We start from the raw sequence: 17636 nt of genomic DNA on the forward strand, positions 1-17636 counted from the left end.
GCTTTCTTCTTACAGTTCTTTTACACTCGTCGCTCCTCCAGCTAGGGATTGACTCGCTAATGAAGCACAGGCAAACGTTTAATTTATCACGAAAGCGCATCAATCACAAGATACCCGTTTCTTTCAAAAAAAGGTTTTAATTCTGTAATATCAACGAATCCATATTTACCAAACGCGAATAAAAGAAGCAATCTTAGAAATACCTGGAAAATCAAGCGACCCAGCCGTAATTAATTTAACTCGGAGCAAGGCTATCCTTTGCCTACTCCAAGGAGGGCACCGGTTGTGGCTTATTAACACCCAAGCAATCCATTTCCGGACGAGGTTTCTCGCATACGCACACCGCAAGCACCGCTGAGCTCCGTGATTCATATCCGCACAGTTACTACCCGAAATTACACTTATTTAGTGCCAGGACGCCCACACCGCAGCAGTGGCCTCAACCGCTCCTCCAGACTCATGCCACTCCCGCTGCCATAAAGCGCTCCTAGCAGCGTCGCAAAATGAAGCCGCGAGTGCCTAGGTAGGCAGCGGCTGCAGTACCCGTCCTTTGCCCTGACTGTCGCAAGAGCGTCCGCGCCTGGCGGCGGCCGCCCGCTGCCGGCGAATGGGGGGCGATGCAAGATGGCGGCACTACCTGAGGAGCCGGCGGAGGTGGCGGCGGTAAAGCCGGACCCTGAGGCGGGGACGCCGCCGCAGCCCCCTGCTGCTCCTCCAGCCGCTCCTCCAGCCGCCGCCGCCGCCCCCGCCGCTCCCCCAGCTGCGGCGGCGGAGGGGGAGGCGGCGGGGAGCGGTGGGGAGGCGGCGCCCCCTAAGCCTGCGGCACCGGGCCCGGCCGCCTCCCCGGCGGCTCTGGACCGGCAGACGCTCGTGGCCGTGCTGCAGTTCCTGCGGCGCAGCAACCTCCGCGAGTCCGAGGAGATCCTGCGCCGCGAAGCCCGCCTGCTCGGCGACGACCTCGGCGCTGCTGCCCTCAGCCCTGCCGGCGCCGGGCTTCTGGGAGCCCCGGGCGGCGATGCGGACTCCGCCGGCGGCGAGGCGCTGCTCAGCCGGGTCACCGCCGCTGCCGCCATCACGATAGGAGGCAGCGCCGCCACTGTCTCCTCTTCCAGCCCCGGGGTGGCGGCGGTCGCCGCTGTGCCGCCAGGGAAAGGTGGGGCCCGCGCGGGGGCTGCGGGTTAGCTGCGCGGGGGCTGCGGGTTAGCTGCCCGGGGCGGGAGGCCGCCCTCTCCTGGCGGGACCCTTGGGGACTGGGGGGGCCCTGTGCATCCCGCAGCCCCGGCGGCTCTCCGTGATGCTGGGGTACAAGGGTCGGTGTCAGGTCGTGCCTCCCTTGGGGTGGCCGTCCGTGGGGGGCGAGGCGAGGCGAGAGTTTACCCCGGCCTTCTCGGGGGGGACCCCGAGTGTGTCATTCCCTCATACAACTCGGGAAGAGATCGGGATCTCCTGGGGGTGCCCTCCCTAGAGCAAGGGACCAAGGACCGGGTATCTGTCCTATTTGTGGGGAGCACTGTCAAAAGTGAGAGTTGCTTCCCCTTGTCTTTGTGTCCCATCTGGACTAACAGCCTAGCAGGAGGCTGAAGGTTTCCTTTGTAGTTAGAGGTGATGGTCCAAGATGTGGCCACAGGGATGAGAACGGAGGCCTGATGTAGAGGCTGCATTTTGAAGAAAGAGCCATAGGATACTTGTAGAGGAGGCTTTATACATTTCTGGATCGAGTTGCTGGGTACTTGAGATGTCCTTTGGATAATTGGAGTCTAGGTATTTTTAATCATGGTGTTCTGTGGGACAGCTTTACAGAATAGTATAATGAAATATCAGGAAATGATATGTCCGAGTTCCAGTAAATGCACAGTATAAAGTCAGCTTGTTCTTGGTATCACCTGGTGCAATTGTTTTTACATAGAAGACAAAACAATGAAAACGTTTAATGACTGCTATGGAGAACAGAGCTCTCAGTGTTAGCAAGTAACAAAAAGTCACTGCCCTGTCTTGGTGAATTGTTCACTTGATGAACTTAATTTGCTCGTTTACTGGAAGCAAAATAATTATAGTGGATATATCTTACAGGCTTTGAAAGATTCCACTCCTCATTTGACAGTTTCTAGCCTTAGCAGTAAAGATAATGTATTTTGGTGATGTTAGTGGCTTCTTCCAATCCTAACTGACTTACAATCCTAACTGACTTAGGCACTCTGTTAAATACCTTATAGGCAACTGTTGTCAAGGAAAGTGCAAAAAATGGTTGAAGGTGCTAGGAGAATTGGCTGCTGAACTATAATGCACTACCATCCTCTCACTGGTATCATTTAAACTTAGCGCTGAACAAGCACAAGACTTAGTGTCATGTTTTGCTCAGAGTGCCTCACCTTACCAGTGGAGTTGTTAGCCACTGTACGTTTGCTAGCTCTTTCAGGCTATCTTACAAGTTCTTGTTATATGCTAATACTTTTGCAGTTGGAGGAGGCGTTGTTGTGGAAGATCAGCCAGATGTGAGTGCAGTATTGTCTGCCTACAATCAACAGGGGGACCCAACACTGTACGAGGAATACTACAGTGGATTAAAACACTTCATTGAGTGTTCCCTGGACTGTCATCGAGCGGAATTGTCTCAGCTGTTTTATCCTCTCTTTGTGCACATGTACTTGGAATTGGTCTACAATCAACATGAGAGTGAAGCAAAGTCTTTTTTTGAAAGGTAATTTATTTTCATTTGTGCATTTGCATTATTTTGTGTTTGCTACTTTGATTAAATCTGTAAGCTATAGTAGCATAGGGGTTTTTATATATATATATATATATATATATATGTACATATTATTTTTCTTCTCTAATGTTGAAGAGACTTGGAATCTGAAGTAATGGTGCCATGGATTACAGTAACTGTTCTTAAATCCTTTTCCAATCTCCTATGTTAGAAAGATGTGCAAACTACATGCTTTTGAACTGTCCATTTTGAACCATCTTTATGGTGAGCTGATGGGCTCCTTGCTGCAAAAGTGTCAATGAAGAGATGCTGCTTCTTTAGGGAAAGATTGTGGGGTCATTTTTTAGCACTGGAAAATTGCACTGAGATGCCAAAATAATGTTCACTGTAAGTATTTGCTAATGTCATAGCATGTATATTGAAATTCTTCAAATGAGATTATAGATTAGCCATAAATTAATTCCTTTAATTTTCTGTGCTCTTACTATGTTTCACTTCTTTATCACTTGAGAAGAAAATTAAACTTAATTTGTTTTCTGTATTCAGACTAATTATGAAATATTTCAATCCAAAAGGATAACTTTGTCTCCCTCCAATATGGTCAGCAAAAATGGTTCTGTAAATAGTTAAAATGTTCCCTGCCACAACTATTTTATAACATGGTTTGAGTAAAAATGGGAAACTCTAGACATATGTTAGCTATTAGATAATGCAAGTGGAGAGTGAGAGATATATATACTATGAAATGTGCATATTCCTATAATGAATCAGATATAAATACATCCAAGTAGTCTTGCGTAATAAAAAATGCCCTGTACTTTATGATACCACAAATTAGGGTTTCATTTCTGTAAATAAACATGTTAGTGTAACTATTTACTTCAGGCAAGAATGCTTTGGGTGTATGAAAATCTGTGAGGTTCCATTTGTGTGTTCTCTTCATCTTGTTTTTTAACTGTTGAATGCTCTTACTGTAGACAGTAAGTCACTGGCGTATTTTTCCCAGGATGAAATTTATTTCAGCAGAAAAGTAATCCCATATGTAGTCCGTAGCTTCCAAAAAGTCCTTACATATATGTTTAATGTTAAAGTAATGTAAATAAGTGTGCACTTAGGAGATAATGTTTTTTAATGTAATAAATTTTATGTAATATTAAATGTAATGTTTATGTAATATTAATTAATTATGTAATAATAAATTTAATGTAATAATTTTTTTACCATATCTTAAATTGTTTCAATAGATTTCATGGGGATCAGGAGTGCTATTACCAGGATGACCTGCGTGTATTATCTAGCTTAACCAAAAAAGAACATATGAAAGGTAACGAGACCATGCTGGATTTCCGAACAAGCAAGTTTGTGCTGCGTATTTCCCGTGACTCTTACCAACTCTTGAAGAGGCATCTTCAGGAAAAGCAGAACAATCAGATCTGGAACATTGTTCAGGAACATCTTTACATTGATATCTTTGATGGAATGCCTCGCAGTAAACAACAGATAGATGCTATGGTTGGAAGCTTGGCTGGGGAGGCAAAACGAGAGGCTAATAAAGCAAAGGTAGGAGGGAAAGATTATTGCACTTTTATAATTGAACAATTCTCCCTAGTTTTTCAGGGAGATACCTTAGTATAGACTGACAATTGTCACTTGAGATCTTAAAAGACAGCATGAACAGAAAAAAGGAAGAAAACTGTACAAATAGTTGTTGGCAGGAGTAGAGAGATCAAGATGTGTCACTGTCCGGTAGAAGAAACTGTTCAACCCCTTTGAGAGACAACCTTGTATTCAGCCCACTGAATTAAACTTAAACTAACTCGTGAATTACTTTGTGGCTTTAAAATGGACACCTGACTATTTGGCTTCCTCTTTTGTACAACAGATATAATTCTTTCTTACTGCCAGTTGTTACTGCAAGGGGTGTTTGTGTAGCTCTTGACAGTGTAGTACCACAGTACTATACAGATAAATTATGTAAGCTGTAGGGATTCTGCTTTAAGGAAGTGCTAAGAGATGGTGGGAGAACTTACAGTTGTCCACATCAGTTGCTGGGTAAAACAGCAGAACATGTACTACATTTGTTATGGGCTAACCAATAACGTATGCAGTAATATTAAACATAGCAGTTTTAAAGGGGCAGCTCTATTGCTTGGACTATTACATTGAAAAGTTTGCATCAAAAAAATCAGCTTTCAGTAAGAAGAGCAATTACTGTTTTGCCTCATGTGTGTTTTATTGGCTTGCAGGTTTTCTTTGGCTTACTGAAAGAACCAGAGTTTGATGTGCCTTTGGATGATGAAGATGAAGAAGGAGAAAATGAGGAAGGAAAGCCAAAGAAGAAAAAACCTAAAAAAGATAGTGTAGGGTCAAAAAGTAAAAAACAAGACCCTAATGCTCCTCCCCAAAACAGGTACCAAGGGGACAATGTGTAGAGAAGTCTCATTAAATCCAGTCTTGTCATGCCAAATCTGCATCACTGTTCACATGACATTTTTAGCATTTTGTCCATTTCAGCTGTACACAGCTTTAGCCATAAGACTTCTAAGGGAGGTAATGGAAAACGTAGCATATAACCCTCTGTCTTTGCCCTTCAAGTCAATCTAGATTTCCCTTGATAAAATTTTACTCAGTTACCCACTAATCTTTTCAGGTCATACTCAATTATTTATCTCGTTCCACTGCCTGTCTGAAATTCTTAAATCTACTGGCTCTTTTTCTCATCAGTTAATCTTCTACATAGTCTTTAATTTTTTCTAATTCTTGTTTTGTATTTGAATATGGAGGTATAGGGTTGCATGCGAAGATTTTGCTTTCTTTGTTTAGATTAACAATATGGAACGTGCTCCTTGGTTTTGCTCTGATTTCACCATAATTCCTTCTTTCGCTTTTCCTGTGGGGCCCTAAGTGTACAGAATACAGTAGATGTTTTGCACCAAAATACTGGAAAACAGTACTGTTTTGTCACTATTGACTGTGCTTCATTCATATAGCTTTATTTTAATGGTGCAAGTTCGTAAAAATGTGTGCTTCTTGTAGAATTCCTCTGCCTGAACTGAAAGACTCTGACAAGCTGGATAAAGTAATGAATATGAAGGAAGCTGCAAGACGTGTGCGTCTTGGCCCAGAGTGCCTACCCTCCATCTGTTTCTACACGTTCCTTAATGCTTACCAGGTTGGTAAAAGAAGAGTTTGGGTAATATGGAAAAGGGAATCAAAATTATAAACATCACTCTAAATAAAGAAAGAAGACTTAACAGAGTTGGCAAGGGTTGTTGGAGTATTTGGAATAAGTGTTGCAAAGTTTATATTCCAAAATCTTCAAAATTCTTTTTAAAGACTCCTTAAACTATTTAATGTCCGTGTTCCTTGGTTTTGCTCTGATTTTGCCATAATTCCTTCTTTTGCTTTTCCTGTGGGGCCCTAAGTGTACAGAATACAGTAGATGTTTTGCACCAAAATACTGGAAAACAGTACTGTTTTGTCACTATTGACTGTGCTTCGTTCATATAGTTTTATTTTTAATGGTGCAAGAATTTATGTGTATTTATGTCTGTCCTAGAATAATTCCCTCTTATTTTTGTAAATAAGTCAAGTTAATTTTCTTATTACTACTTAGGATTTCATAATATTTGAAATGCATCATGAAAGATACAAACAATATAAATGGATATTTCGTGTATAGGGTCTGACTGCGGTGGATATTACAGATGACTCTAGCATGATTGTAGGAGGCTTTGCTGACTCTACTGTCAGAGTGTGGTCTGTGACTCCGAAAAAGCTACGTAGTGTGAAAACAGCAGCAGGTAATTAAGACAATAACACTTAATATGAGCATGCATTACTTGTGACAGCTGCGTGTTGCGTGGACAGAGAAGGATGTCTGTGGCAGGAGAGTTGTCTTCAGCAGTTAGATGCTTTCACTTTGAAGAAACAATATGTGCATAGATGTATGATTGCATCTTATATACTACCATTAGCAACATTTTTAAAGGAATGAGAAATCTGGTTGTGTACACCTGCTGTGAGGTGGTCAGTGCATGGAGCTTGGAACTAGCCATAACTAGTGTGGAACTAGCCATCTTGCTTCTTAACTGGATGGTAACCACAGGGGGTAGTAGACAATTGGGTTTAGGTGATCTAGGGGAGAGCCTAGAGGTACCCTGGGGGAAGTTATAGGAGCGAACTCTTGAGAAGGATGGAGGAGAATGTTATATAAGCAGCAGAATTAAAGAAGCCTGGTTTCCATTAATTTGCATAGGTGTTGAGCTACAGGACAATGTGTTGAGGTTGCGGCTAGATACCACGCAAACGTTTCTTAATCTTCATTTTTAACTGAGAGGTGGTCATGATGTTCAGCAAACAGTAGCCTACAGACTAAAAGTTATTTTAAGTTGTGTGTAGTGTGCAGCTGTCAAAACATGCCTGTAAAGCATGTTTGTGGCATATTAACTTCCTGGGAAAAGGCATGAAAATTTGGCATCTGTATCAAGAAGTTATCGTGTTTGGAGGCTGAACAATATATGTATGAAAAATAACACACGTTAGGATTAGTTTATTTTAGCTCAGTGAAGACTTACGGAAGAGTGATTATTTATGTAAAGCATTATTTTCACCTTTTACAATGGTAAAAAGTATTTTAAATGCCATCATATATTTCGAACTTACCAATTCCCAGGTACTTTGTCATGTTCACATCATACTTGCCTTTTTTAGAGATAATATTATTTGTTTTCCTGTTTATGGCATTTATCCTTGAACTTCTGACAGTTATTATGATACATGAACTTTGAAATATTGCAGACCTCAGTCTCATTGACAAAGAATCAGACGATGTCTTGGAGAGGATCATGGATGAGAAGACAGCAAGTGAGTTGAAGATTTTATATGGTCACAGTGGACCTGTCTATGGCACCAGCTTCAGTCCTGATAGGTAAAATAAGTTTACAAGCTAACTAGTTTGCTTGTCTTGAGTTTTAATTGTATGCTACTGAATGCAAACATGTTCTTAATGCAGTCTTGTTTATGCAGCTTATAAGAAACTGTGTGCAAGTGTAAGTGCTCATTATGCTCAGGGTGTAGGGCACTGTCAGCTATTACTGAAATCAAGTGGAGCTGAGGATGCCAGCCCTTTTTTTGAGGTTCAGGACTTTGATGGCAAAATAGGCCATCTTTTTTGCAAACTGTAGTTTAAGCTGGGTTTTGACTAACTGAATTGTAGAGAGGAAAAATACTGCAGCATTGATTGCACTTACAGTATTGCAAAACATAAAACTAGACTTGAATAGCATATTGTTGCACTTCTTCAAGTTTCTCATATTCTATTGAGACTTTATTTTCAAAATGTATGGAATAGTATCTTTAAAATAAGAGATTTTAAACCATTATGTAATTACGAGAGCTTGGACAGTAGAAAGCAGGTTTAAATGTCTAAAGTTTTGCTTTTGCATGTGTCTAGTCAGGAAACAACCATCACAGAAACACAGCTGAGAAGTAAACTTTGTGTGGAACATGAATATAGAGTCTATAATTATGAATGGAGAATGGGAACATCGTATGAATTCTCTTTCAGGGAATCCTGAAATTTGGTTTAGAGTTATATTAAAAGATTTATTCTTTTTTTTTGAAGTAACAGCATAGCAGTTTACTAGTAATTTTTTCATATAACTGGAATTCCTGAGTAAAGACCAGCTCTGTGTGTTTTTGTTTTTGTTTTCTCCCATCAGTGTTGCTGTAAGTGTAATCAGAATTAGTCATCAACATCCAGTCATCTCTCTCTTTTGCATAAGGGCCTAGGACTGGATTCTGCTTGAATTGGTTATTGTTGCTTATCCCACCAAAATGCTGATTTATATGTGACATGCTAAACAGATGCTGTTCAGTGGACAGTTTTTCTTTTAGACATCTCGTAGTGTTTATGCAATGATTTTACAGTCCCTGTGTAAGTTTGATATGTAATATGCTATACTTTCTCCTGTGACAGGAATTATCTGTTGTCCTGTTCTGAGGATGGCACTGTCAGATTGTGGAGTCTCCAAACGTTCACGTGTTTGGTGGGATATAAAGGACACAACTATCCAGTATGGGATACACAATTCTCTCCTTATGGTTATTACTTTGTGTCAGGGGGACATGACAGAGTGGCTCGGTAAGAAACTGGATGGATTTTTTACTTGTCTGGGTCAGTTTGTGGTGGATTAACCCTGAAAGTGATAGCTTGATATACTCTAGCCTGCCCTATTACTGGAAAGAAATTTTATTTTGTGTCAATTAAAATACTGAACAAACGTTTTAATGTGTTTTTTTTTCTTTTCAACACACATAAAATTATCTGATGACTAAAGAGATGGTGTCCCCTTATGTGACCATCTGATTAAAAGTATTCTCTTCCAGTTGTTTAACAACTTGACAGAATATTCTTTGTTTCTCCCTTCTGAAAAGTATACTTTTCCAAAACAGATCCTGCTAATTCAATAAACTGACCAGTAAGAAACCACTGCATAATTATTTCCTCTTATTCCTCATTGTGCAACAGATATTGAACTTCATTAGGGTTGTCTTTATTAATAAAGCTTTTCTTTTCAGTCTGTGGGCAACGGATCACTACCAACCTTTACGGATATTTGCTGGCCATCTTGCTGATGTGACGTGTACCCGATTTCATCCGAACTCCAACTATATTGCCACAGGCTCGGCAGACAGGACTATACGGCTCTGGGATGTTTTGAACGGGAATTGTGTAAGAATATTCACTGGACATAAGGTAAAGGCATATCACTCACAGTGTGAAAGTGATTTTTTATTTCTGTGATGAGATTCTGAAGAATAGTGTTCAGAACGAATACGGCTTGACTGACTGCATGTGAATAGACTTAATTCACTTGTTTGGTCCCCCACTAACTGTCTGTTTTAGGGACCAATTCATTCATTGGCATTTTCTCCTAATGGACGATTCCTGGCTACTGGAGCGACAGATGGAAGAGTTCTGCTGTGGGATATTGGACATGGCTTGATGGTTGGAGAATTGAAAGGGCACACTGACACTATCTACGCGCTCAGATTCAGTAGAGATGGGGAGATTTTAGCATCAGGTAAAATTCTGAAATTTTCCTTTAAATTGAGGAAGACAAAGTAGAATTACTTGCTTAGCAAAAGCAGCAACTTAAAACTGCTGGTACAAGGCAAGTACTTCACTGGACTGTGAAGTATGGCCCCTCACTCCTCTTCCAGGAACTGAAGGAAAGCTGTTATGCAGTTAGATGATAGTGAAGGCTGGGATCTGTGTACAGTGTTGGGGGTGGAATCTGAAGTTAGAAATAACTCTAGGGCAGACAAGAAGTGACTGGACTAGAGAGGTGCAGGATACTGGAATGAGAGTGGGACATGCAGCAGGACTAAAAAGAAGAGAGAGGAAGGGATAGAAAGGAAGATGAGTTATCCACACCCTTACTATTTCTTCATGGTAGATTTTTGATACAGAAATGTGTGTGTTATATTAACAATCAGGTCTATGAGTAGCAGAACTTGTGAAGCCTGCTTGTTTTTCCTGCCTGTCCACATGGATTCTCTGGTGTCTAATATAGCAGAGCTCCTTTGCCAGTTTTCCCTTCATGGAGGCACAAAGTTTTGTCTCTCCATGTTGAGTGAACTGTTTTCTTAAAATGTATAGGAATTTAATGAATTTGAAACTTGTTCTGTCAACTGGTTGAAATTAGCCAATAAGTTCAAGTTATTGACAGAATAAACGATGGACAGACACTGTAATTTCATCAGGGTCATTTCCTCATGAAACCAGGAATATTTGAAGCTAGGAATATTCTAGATTTATTTAGTAGTATGTTCCTAAATGCAGTGCAGTGAGAATCCTCAGTGAGCCACTATTGCAGGAGTGAAAGCTAACAGACAGGGTACAGGTTTGATCCAGCCTGCAGGGTGGTAAAAGCACAGGCCACTGGGCCTGCAAAATTCTGCTGTCTTCCCTGTATCAAATAAATAAACTGTTATTATGTGACTTAGAATCATAAACATTTCCTGAAATTGGCATCTAGCCCTCAGGATGGTCCTGCTTTTCCAGTGCTAGGTGATATAATCCAAACCCAAGTGTTCTGAGGGAGTAGTTCTTTGTGCTTTTTCCACAGGGCGTTCAGGTTAGATTACAGGAAAGCTGAAATCCTGGTAACTTTTATGTGTGCATTCAGTATGTTAGAGGCTTGTGAAAGTCTGTTTCCTTGCAGGATGAGGGCATAAGTCTACAGTTACGAGCAAAGCTGCTTTTTGAGCTTTAATTTCTGTTAACTTGCTCCCCAGTAACTTTTTAATATAACTTTTTTATTAATGAAAGACTTTAAACTGTTGTTCTTTTTTCTTTTTAGGTTCAATGGATAACACAGTTCGTCTGTGGGATGCTGTGAAGGCATTTGAAGATTTAGAAACTGATGACTTTACTACAGCCACTGGACATATAAACTTGCCTGAAAACTCCCAAGACTTGTTACTAGGTACATACATGACCAAATCAACCCCCGTTGTACACCTCCATTTTACACGCAGAAACTTGCTGCTGGCTGCGGGAGCCTACAGTTCACAGTAAATTGGGAAGCTGCAAGACTGACTGTGCCAAGTCATTGCAGTAGTGACCTCAGGATATGAGATGAGGAGGAATGTCTTGTACAGGTGGATCCCACTAGTCTGTTGCAGGAAAAATGAAACTACGTAAACTGATGCAAGCAGTGTTTCTCAGTTCTGCTATTGCATGTTTATCCACAGTTTGAAAATGCTGGAGATTGACAAGACATCGTGGCTGTAAAAGAAGGAATTGTTCATGGTGCTTTTGATAAAAAAAAAAATATATATATATACATATATGAAAATGGCTGTCTCCTCTCAGAGATGGTATTGAGCTCTGCTGAAACTTGTGGAAAGTTAACAGCTTTGGTATGTGTTCTCAAATGATTTTTTTAAAGCACTTAATTTATGGTTAGCAAATGTTTAATCAGTCTCAAACACAAGCAAAAACTGTTCTGTTGCAGAAAAAAAGAATGTAGTTTAATTCACTATAGCCTGGGCTGGGCAACAGGTATGGTGACAGTATCACAGCAACAAACAGGGCATTGAAAGAGTAGGTCCTCCGGGCAGAGGCTTGTGGGGAACTGCTGCAACGTTACATGTGTGGGTTTTATGCATCCAAGTACTAAGTCCTGAAAAGATTTCAAACTCCTGTGCTCTTTTGAGGTATCGGAAACACAGATCTTGTTATTCTGTTTTCACAGGTAGCCAATGCTATAAGTGTGATAAGCAACCAGAAGTGCAATGTGAACTTTATTTACTTTCATACTTTATTGTATGAAAAAAAAAAAGGGGGGGGGAGAACTGAGGCACAACTGAAATACCCATTATTAAAAAAGTGGACTTAAACCCTTTTACTTTGTATTAGATATGAAAGAACTTTAAAAACCCGCATCCTTTCTGCACAAGGTTTAATAGATCAAAATGTAAAACTAGCCAAGAAATTGCAACATTATTGCAGAGTAAAAGGATTAATCAGTCCTAAGTGTATTACCAGTTTGCTTTTGAAAGGCCAGCTTGTCTGCTGAAGTGACAATTTCCACCCACAAAAACATTGGAGCCCAGTAAGTACTCTTGGACAACCAGGAAAGCTCAGTCCTTTATTTCTAAGGAAGAGTAAAACATGCAAAACACAGGGAAGTAGAACTTTCTGGGTCTTTGAACAGAAAACACCACCCCCAAAGGACAGGCCCAGTTTGGTGTGGGTTTGGTGTTGTTTTTGTTTATTTTTGTTTGTATTTGTTGCTGTATGTTTGGGGTTTGTTTTTTTTTTTTTTTTTTAATCTCTTACAAGCTGTATACAGGGAAATCTGGTTTGTGTTCCTCATTACTTCCAGTAAGGGCTTGGGCACTTGAACAACCTACTGGCTCTCTAGTGAAAATAAAAATAAGACTTGACATTTCTAAGGTAAATAGAGCTACCTCCCCTCTCATTCCTTCTCTAACTCTTGGAGTAAAGGTATATTACAGGCATTATACACCAAAACAAAGAGTGGAAAATTCATTAGGAAGCTCACCTGGAAATTTTTTTTTTAAAGAAAAAAGGTTAAAACTAAGTGATTATGGATTTTCTTTGTGTAATGGTACCTCAACAAAATTTCCTAGCTCTCAATATGACCACTTGGATTTACGTACAGTTATGGTGAATCAAACAAGTTACCTAAAACAAAGCATGTACAGTTTTGACAGATTAAAGAAAACACTGCCACATTCTGCCTTTGTATTTTGTACAGTTTTATACTTTTGATATTATAATAAATACTAAAACCACATAGTTTGTGTCTGTATGTTACAAGAAGGTATCTTCTTCCCTTGATGGCTGCAATGGAAGCAAGAGCAGCGCTCATAACTGTGAGTGCTCTGCCAAGAGAAACAAGTAATTCAGAAACGGTAAGCTGATGACTAGCCATCTCATGTAAATCTTGTTCTAAGGGTAGGTGATGGGTTCTAGCTAATTAGATCTATTACACTGTTAACCATTATTCATCTGGAAAGTTGTATGCAGCAGAGGCCATTTATGCAAACACTCATAGGAGAGGAAGACAACTAGATATATTCAGAAGGCCCAGGAAGCACCTTTGAGATACATGAACTAGAGTGCGAGAGCACAAAGACTCTGTAATTTATCCCTCCTTTTTTCCCCAGCAATCGTGCCTACCTCCTGCTGCCCTCAGTTTGGGAAGTATATTTGCATGCTTTTACATCAGAAGTCCCTGCTGCTGGCACTCTTCCAGGAAGCCCGGTGCCATATAATCAGATTCACACATCAGCACTAATGTGACATCTAAGGAAGGTATTGAGTTTTAATTGAGATACAGAAAGACACTGTGGAGAACGTGTTAGGCAAATTTTAGTGTTGGGCAGGTAGGGGGCTGAATATATCTAACTGTGGTAGGAACACCTCATTTATTAAAAAGCTATATCCAGAAAAATAAGCACTGAACTACTTAAGTCACTGTTTATGAACATGCAGAGTTGTAAGAGCTTAACATTGGCAAAGGAAGCCATTTTCTTTCTGGCAGTTACCTCTGCAAGAGAGGCCAGTAACAGAAAAAGCTCAAATACCATAATTTGGTCTACTTTGGGAGGTTTTCCATCAAAACCAAACAGGTTCTATGCAAAATACAGACAACTGAGGCAGAAGTTGTAATCTGCACTGTATTAATAATAGTGAAGAAGTCACTGTTTCCATGTAAGCTACTAGCTTGGAATGCAAAAAATGGGAGCAACCAGGTAACTGCCAGCCATGTACGCTTACTGTTACCCACCATGACATGGAAGTGGGGAGCTGCTTTGATCAGCTGTGAGCTCCGTGCCAGTATTATGGTCATGCTGCTGAGGTCTTTCCTAGGTTACTACCAGGTACTCAGAACACTTTAGGGTGTGTTATAACAGCAGAAGAGGTTAGTTAAGATAGCAATGACAGGAACCAGCTATTCCATCTCCACTACAAATAACTATTCTTGACAGAAGAAAAAAAGAGCAAAGCGCCACATTTATGCTTTTTTGTACCATTTCATATTTCCAGTAAAACAAGTAATTATTTGTATTTTATTAGCCACAACAGGTCATCAGCTTGCATTACATTGACACAGACTGGAGGTTCAGACATGCCAGCAACCTGCCAAGAGAAGAGAGATCAAACATAGCAAGTCTTGCACAGTGGTACTACTAACTGAGCATCCCCCTTCTCCAAGCCAAAACAATTTTAATTATGAGCAGGCAAGTTTCAGCACACCCAGGAAGAAATAACTGATGTCCCTTTAACATACAACAACGATGCTCAAGCTCATTGTTTTCTACACCTTTTTGCAGACTATGAAGACAGCCCACAGGTTTTTTAAAAATGCCATTTCAGTGGAAATTTTGTATTTGAAAGTGACTCTAGAATTTTGTCACACATGGTTGTTGCTATAAAAGGACAAGTCCTATCACTTCTATAAGGGCCTTGCATAATCAGGTGTGCAATATACACAGTTCCATCGTATGGTGCTCTTTTTCTCTGTTCAAAGGAAGGTTTTCATAGACTGCATTAATCTCCGCTTGGAATTCTCTACTACAACTAAGAAGTAAGTCCTCAAGTACTACTTTATTATTTCAATAACCTACAAAGCAGCAGTTATCCCTATTTTACAGCAAAAGGGCAGACCAGAGGCACCTAATAGGTGTAGGCAAAGCCTGATATACCTAGCTACAACATCCTTCCATTCCTCCTTCCTTTCTTACTCTTCTTCCCTGCATGATGTCCCTAATCCCATTTACCACATCAAAAGAACAAAAAGAATACTGGTATCCTGTATTCTTTTGATACCAGAATACTGGTATCCACCTTTCTGCATCCCCCTTTAACAACCTACTTCATTCAGAATGCCCCCAAATAAGCTGATGCTATAGTTTAGTTGAGGTTTCAAATGATAAATACCAAGTTCACATGCCTGTGTTTCTCTCTCTAATTATATTGTATTATTAGCAACTTGTCCTTTGTCACTCTTTCTTCCTGGGCTGGCATTGAATCATTTTGGTCCTGGAAGAACACCAGCCACTTACCATTTACTTATCTGCCACAGCAGGAGTTTTCTTTTTAGGTCTAAGCTTGAAATACAAGATGAGCATTGCAATGCCCGTGTATGTTGCTATTACATACTGGAAAACATAAAAGTTAAGTTTAGTTTCATCCTAAAACCCAGAAGACACCATTATACTAGACTACAAAAGTTAATATACATAATACATACATTCCTCCTGCCTGTGATGGTATAGGAATTGAAGTACTTCTGAAATCCAGTGAACTGGTGTTGAGATCCTGAGTCATGGCCAGCCATGGTTGCTTGTCCTAGCAAGCAATACAGAACAGTTAACAAGTTTTACAGTCAGTTGGACAGGATCAATAGAAAAACCAAACTAATCTCTACACTGAGCTTAATACTTCCATAGTCAGCTATTAAATCTGCTTTCAGGACATTCAACAGACAGTGGATATACATAAGGAGCAGGCAAATTCAGAGGGCTGTACCTTAAGGTACAAAACAGGTGACACAAGAAGAGACAAGGAAATGAGGGGTTCTGAAGGGAAGAACACTTATGATTTTCATCACCTATTCAACCCAATTTAAACACTGGGGGGGGGAGGGAGGAGGAAGTCAGTATGATGATGATAACAAAAGGGAAAATTCCTGAAAGCACTTACAAAGACACCTGCCAGTCCTGCCTACACAACCATTCAACACAGGCAAATTTCTACCAATTGTTCAGGAATCTGCAATACCTAATTAAGATAATCTTCACTAGTTTAGCTAAGAAATAGCTTCAGTTACATACCCAAAAACTTGGTGACAAGATTCAGACTAGACCACTACTCTGTTTTGTGATTCAAAATGCTGCTTTACAACTTTTACGCCATATTAGAGTGCAAGTGTTGTTAATAAGAACTGCCCTGCTCTCAGCTGCACATTTCTATTACATCTTACTTGCCCACCCTAGTATTCACAGATCTAGATAAAAATATACTTTTTTTTTTTCCAGTTAGTTTTCAGCTGGTCTATGGTCTGGACCAAAGTTTGGTCTATGTCCATATGTCCAATTTTGGTCTATGTCTGGACCAAAGTTTCAAGTCTACTCTAAGTTCATTAACACAAAAGCCTGGCATGGCTACAGTAGCATACTTGCAGATTCACTGAATGGTTCAGGCTGGCACCTCTGGAGATTGCACAGCCCAACCCCAACATGCTCAAAGCAGGGGCAGCTACAGCATGCCACTCAGGAACATGCCCAGTCAGGTTTTCAATATCTTCAGAGATGGAGACTTGACGACTGTTCTGGGGAACCGGTTCCAGCATTTGATCACACTTATAATAAAAGGTATTTTCTTTTTAACGTTTAGAGAGATATTTTTCTAATGTTTAAGGGGGTTTTATGTTTAGAACAAACATTTGTTGTTTATCTTGTAACTCACCTCAAAAGAAGCACACATGCCATATGGTTACCTACCAAACCAGGCAGATGCTGTAGCCAGCAGTGCCCAGAAGAGGGATACAAGCAACTGCTATAGCAGGTGCTATGTTCATTAACACAGCTCTTATACCAACCCAATCCAGTAATGTATCTCTGGTGTATAATCAGGTAAGCGTGCCTGTAACTGCACTGACTATGTCATAGCTAAAAATCTTAACGAAATGAGCCCCCTAAACATCTGCCATACATGACTTGGAAAGCCAAGGTCATCTTTTGTTATGCCTGACCGATGCAAAAGCCTGGAGAAGAGTCACTGCATCCTTCCGAGGACGGCTCAGAGCCCAGACATCACAGCACAAGTTTTCTTTTTCAGAAAGGCCTGGTGCCCTTGCCAGGCCCTTGTCCTGACACCAGGCACCACCGGCTGCCGCGCTCGCCCCAGCCCTGCACAGAAGCCGGGCCCCTCTCGCTGGCGCAGGCTAGCGCCGACAGCCGCGACCCTCGCTTCAGCTCGCGTCGGGCCGGGGGAAGGGACGCGGAGGGAAGCGACGCCGCGGCTGAAGGTCGCGGGCGCCCCGGGGGATGGCCACGGCTCGGCACCGCAGAGAGCCGCTCTCCCGCCCGGCGGCGCAGCCCTGCAGGAGGGGGCTTGGGCGAGGCTCTGCGGCCGGGGCGGACACCCTCCCCCGCGGGCGCCCAGGAGTACCTCAGCCGCCGCCGCCGTCCCGCCGCCGCACTCTGCCCTTCGCCAGCGCCCTCCCACAAAATGGCGGCCGCCGAGCGCCGCGCGCAGCCACCGCGGGCCGCGCGGATTGGCTGCACCCCCCCCCGCGAGCGGGTTCTCTCCACCCCCTTCCTTCTGATTGGCTGGGAAGCAGTCCCGCTGCTTCCGCTTGCCCTTTCCCCCTTGCCCCGC

The 17636-nt window shown here is 41.6% G+C and overlaps 2 protein-coding genes across 3 annotated transcripts; one reads left to right on the plus strand and one right to left on the minus strand.

Moving 5' to 3' along the window:
• Positions 1-577: 577 nt before the first annotated feature.
• Positions 578-13035, plus strand: TAF5 (TATA-box binding protein associated factor 5). Its single transcript, XM_072869218.1, has 11 exons — positions 578-1153; positions 2458-2698; positions 3952-4267; positions 4954-5117; positions 5744-5879; positions 6390-6510; positions 7508-7637; positions 8688-8852; positions 9290-9467; positions 9618-9795; positions 11077-13035. Exons 1-11 carry the CDS (start codon positions 625-627, stop codon positions 11292-11294), a joined length of 2376 nt encoding a protein of 791 aa, XP_072725319.1. The 5' UTR covers positions 578-624; the 3' UTR covers positions 11295-13035.
• Positions 13036-14264: 1229 nt separating this feature from the next.
• ATP5MK (ATP synthase membrane subunit k) lies at positions 14265-17538 on the minus strand. 2 transcript variants are annotated; one of them, XM_072869222.1, is made up of 4 exons: positions 17427-17538; positions 15505-15602; positions 15317-15412; positions 14265-14390 (listed from the first exon to the last, which is right to left on the minus strand). In XM_072869222.1, the coding sequence occupies exons 2-3, from the start codon at positions 15589-15591 to the stop codon at positions 15320-15322; spliced, it is 180 nt and encodes a 59-aa protein (XP_072725323.1). In that variant the 5' UTR covers positions 15592-15602; positions 17427-17538; the 3' UTR covers positions 14265-14390; positions 15317-15319. The 2 variants fall into 2 exon arrangements, with proteins under 2 accessions (XP_072725323.1, XP_072725324.1); XM_072869223.1 differs by lacking the exon at positions 17427-17538 and adding an exon at positions 17008-17415.
• Positions 17539-17636: the final 98 nt, after the last annotated feature.

Source organism: Ciconia boyciana, chromosome 8, assembly GCF_034638445.1.
Source record: "Ciconia boyciana chromosome 8, ASM3463844v1, whole genome shotgun sequence".
NCBI classification, from domain to species: Eukaryota; Metazoa; Chordata; class Aves; order Ciconiiformes; family Ciconiidae; genus Ciconia; species Ciconia boyciana.

Coding starts and splice junctions, on each gene's coding strand:
- TAF5 (XM_072869218.1), top strand. CDS start 625: ATGGCGGCACTACCTGAGGAGCCGGCGGAGGTGGCGGCGGTAAAGCCG. Junction 1,154..2,457: donor CGCTGTGCCGCCAGGGAAAG/GTGGGGCCCGCG, acceptor ATACTTTTGCAG/TTGGAGGAGGCGTTGTTGTG. Junction 5,118..5,743: donor AATGCTCCTCCCCAAAACAG/GTACCAAGGGGA, acceptor TGCTTCTTGTAG/AATTCCTCTGCCTGAACTGA.
- ATP5MK (XM_072869222.1), bottom strand. CDS start 15,591: ATGGCTGGCCATGACTCAGGATCTCAACACCAGTTCACTGGATTTCAG. Junction 15,413..15,504: donor CCATCACAGGCAGGAGGAAT/GTATGTATTATG, acceptor TATGTTTTCCAG/TATGTAATAGCAACATACAC.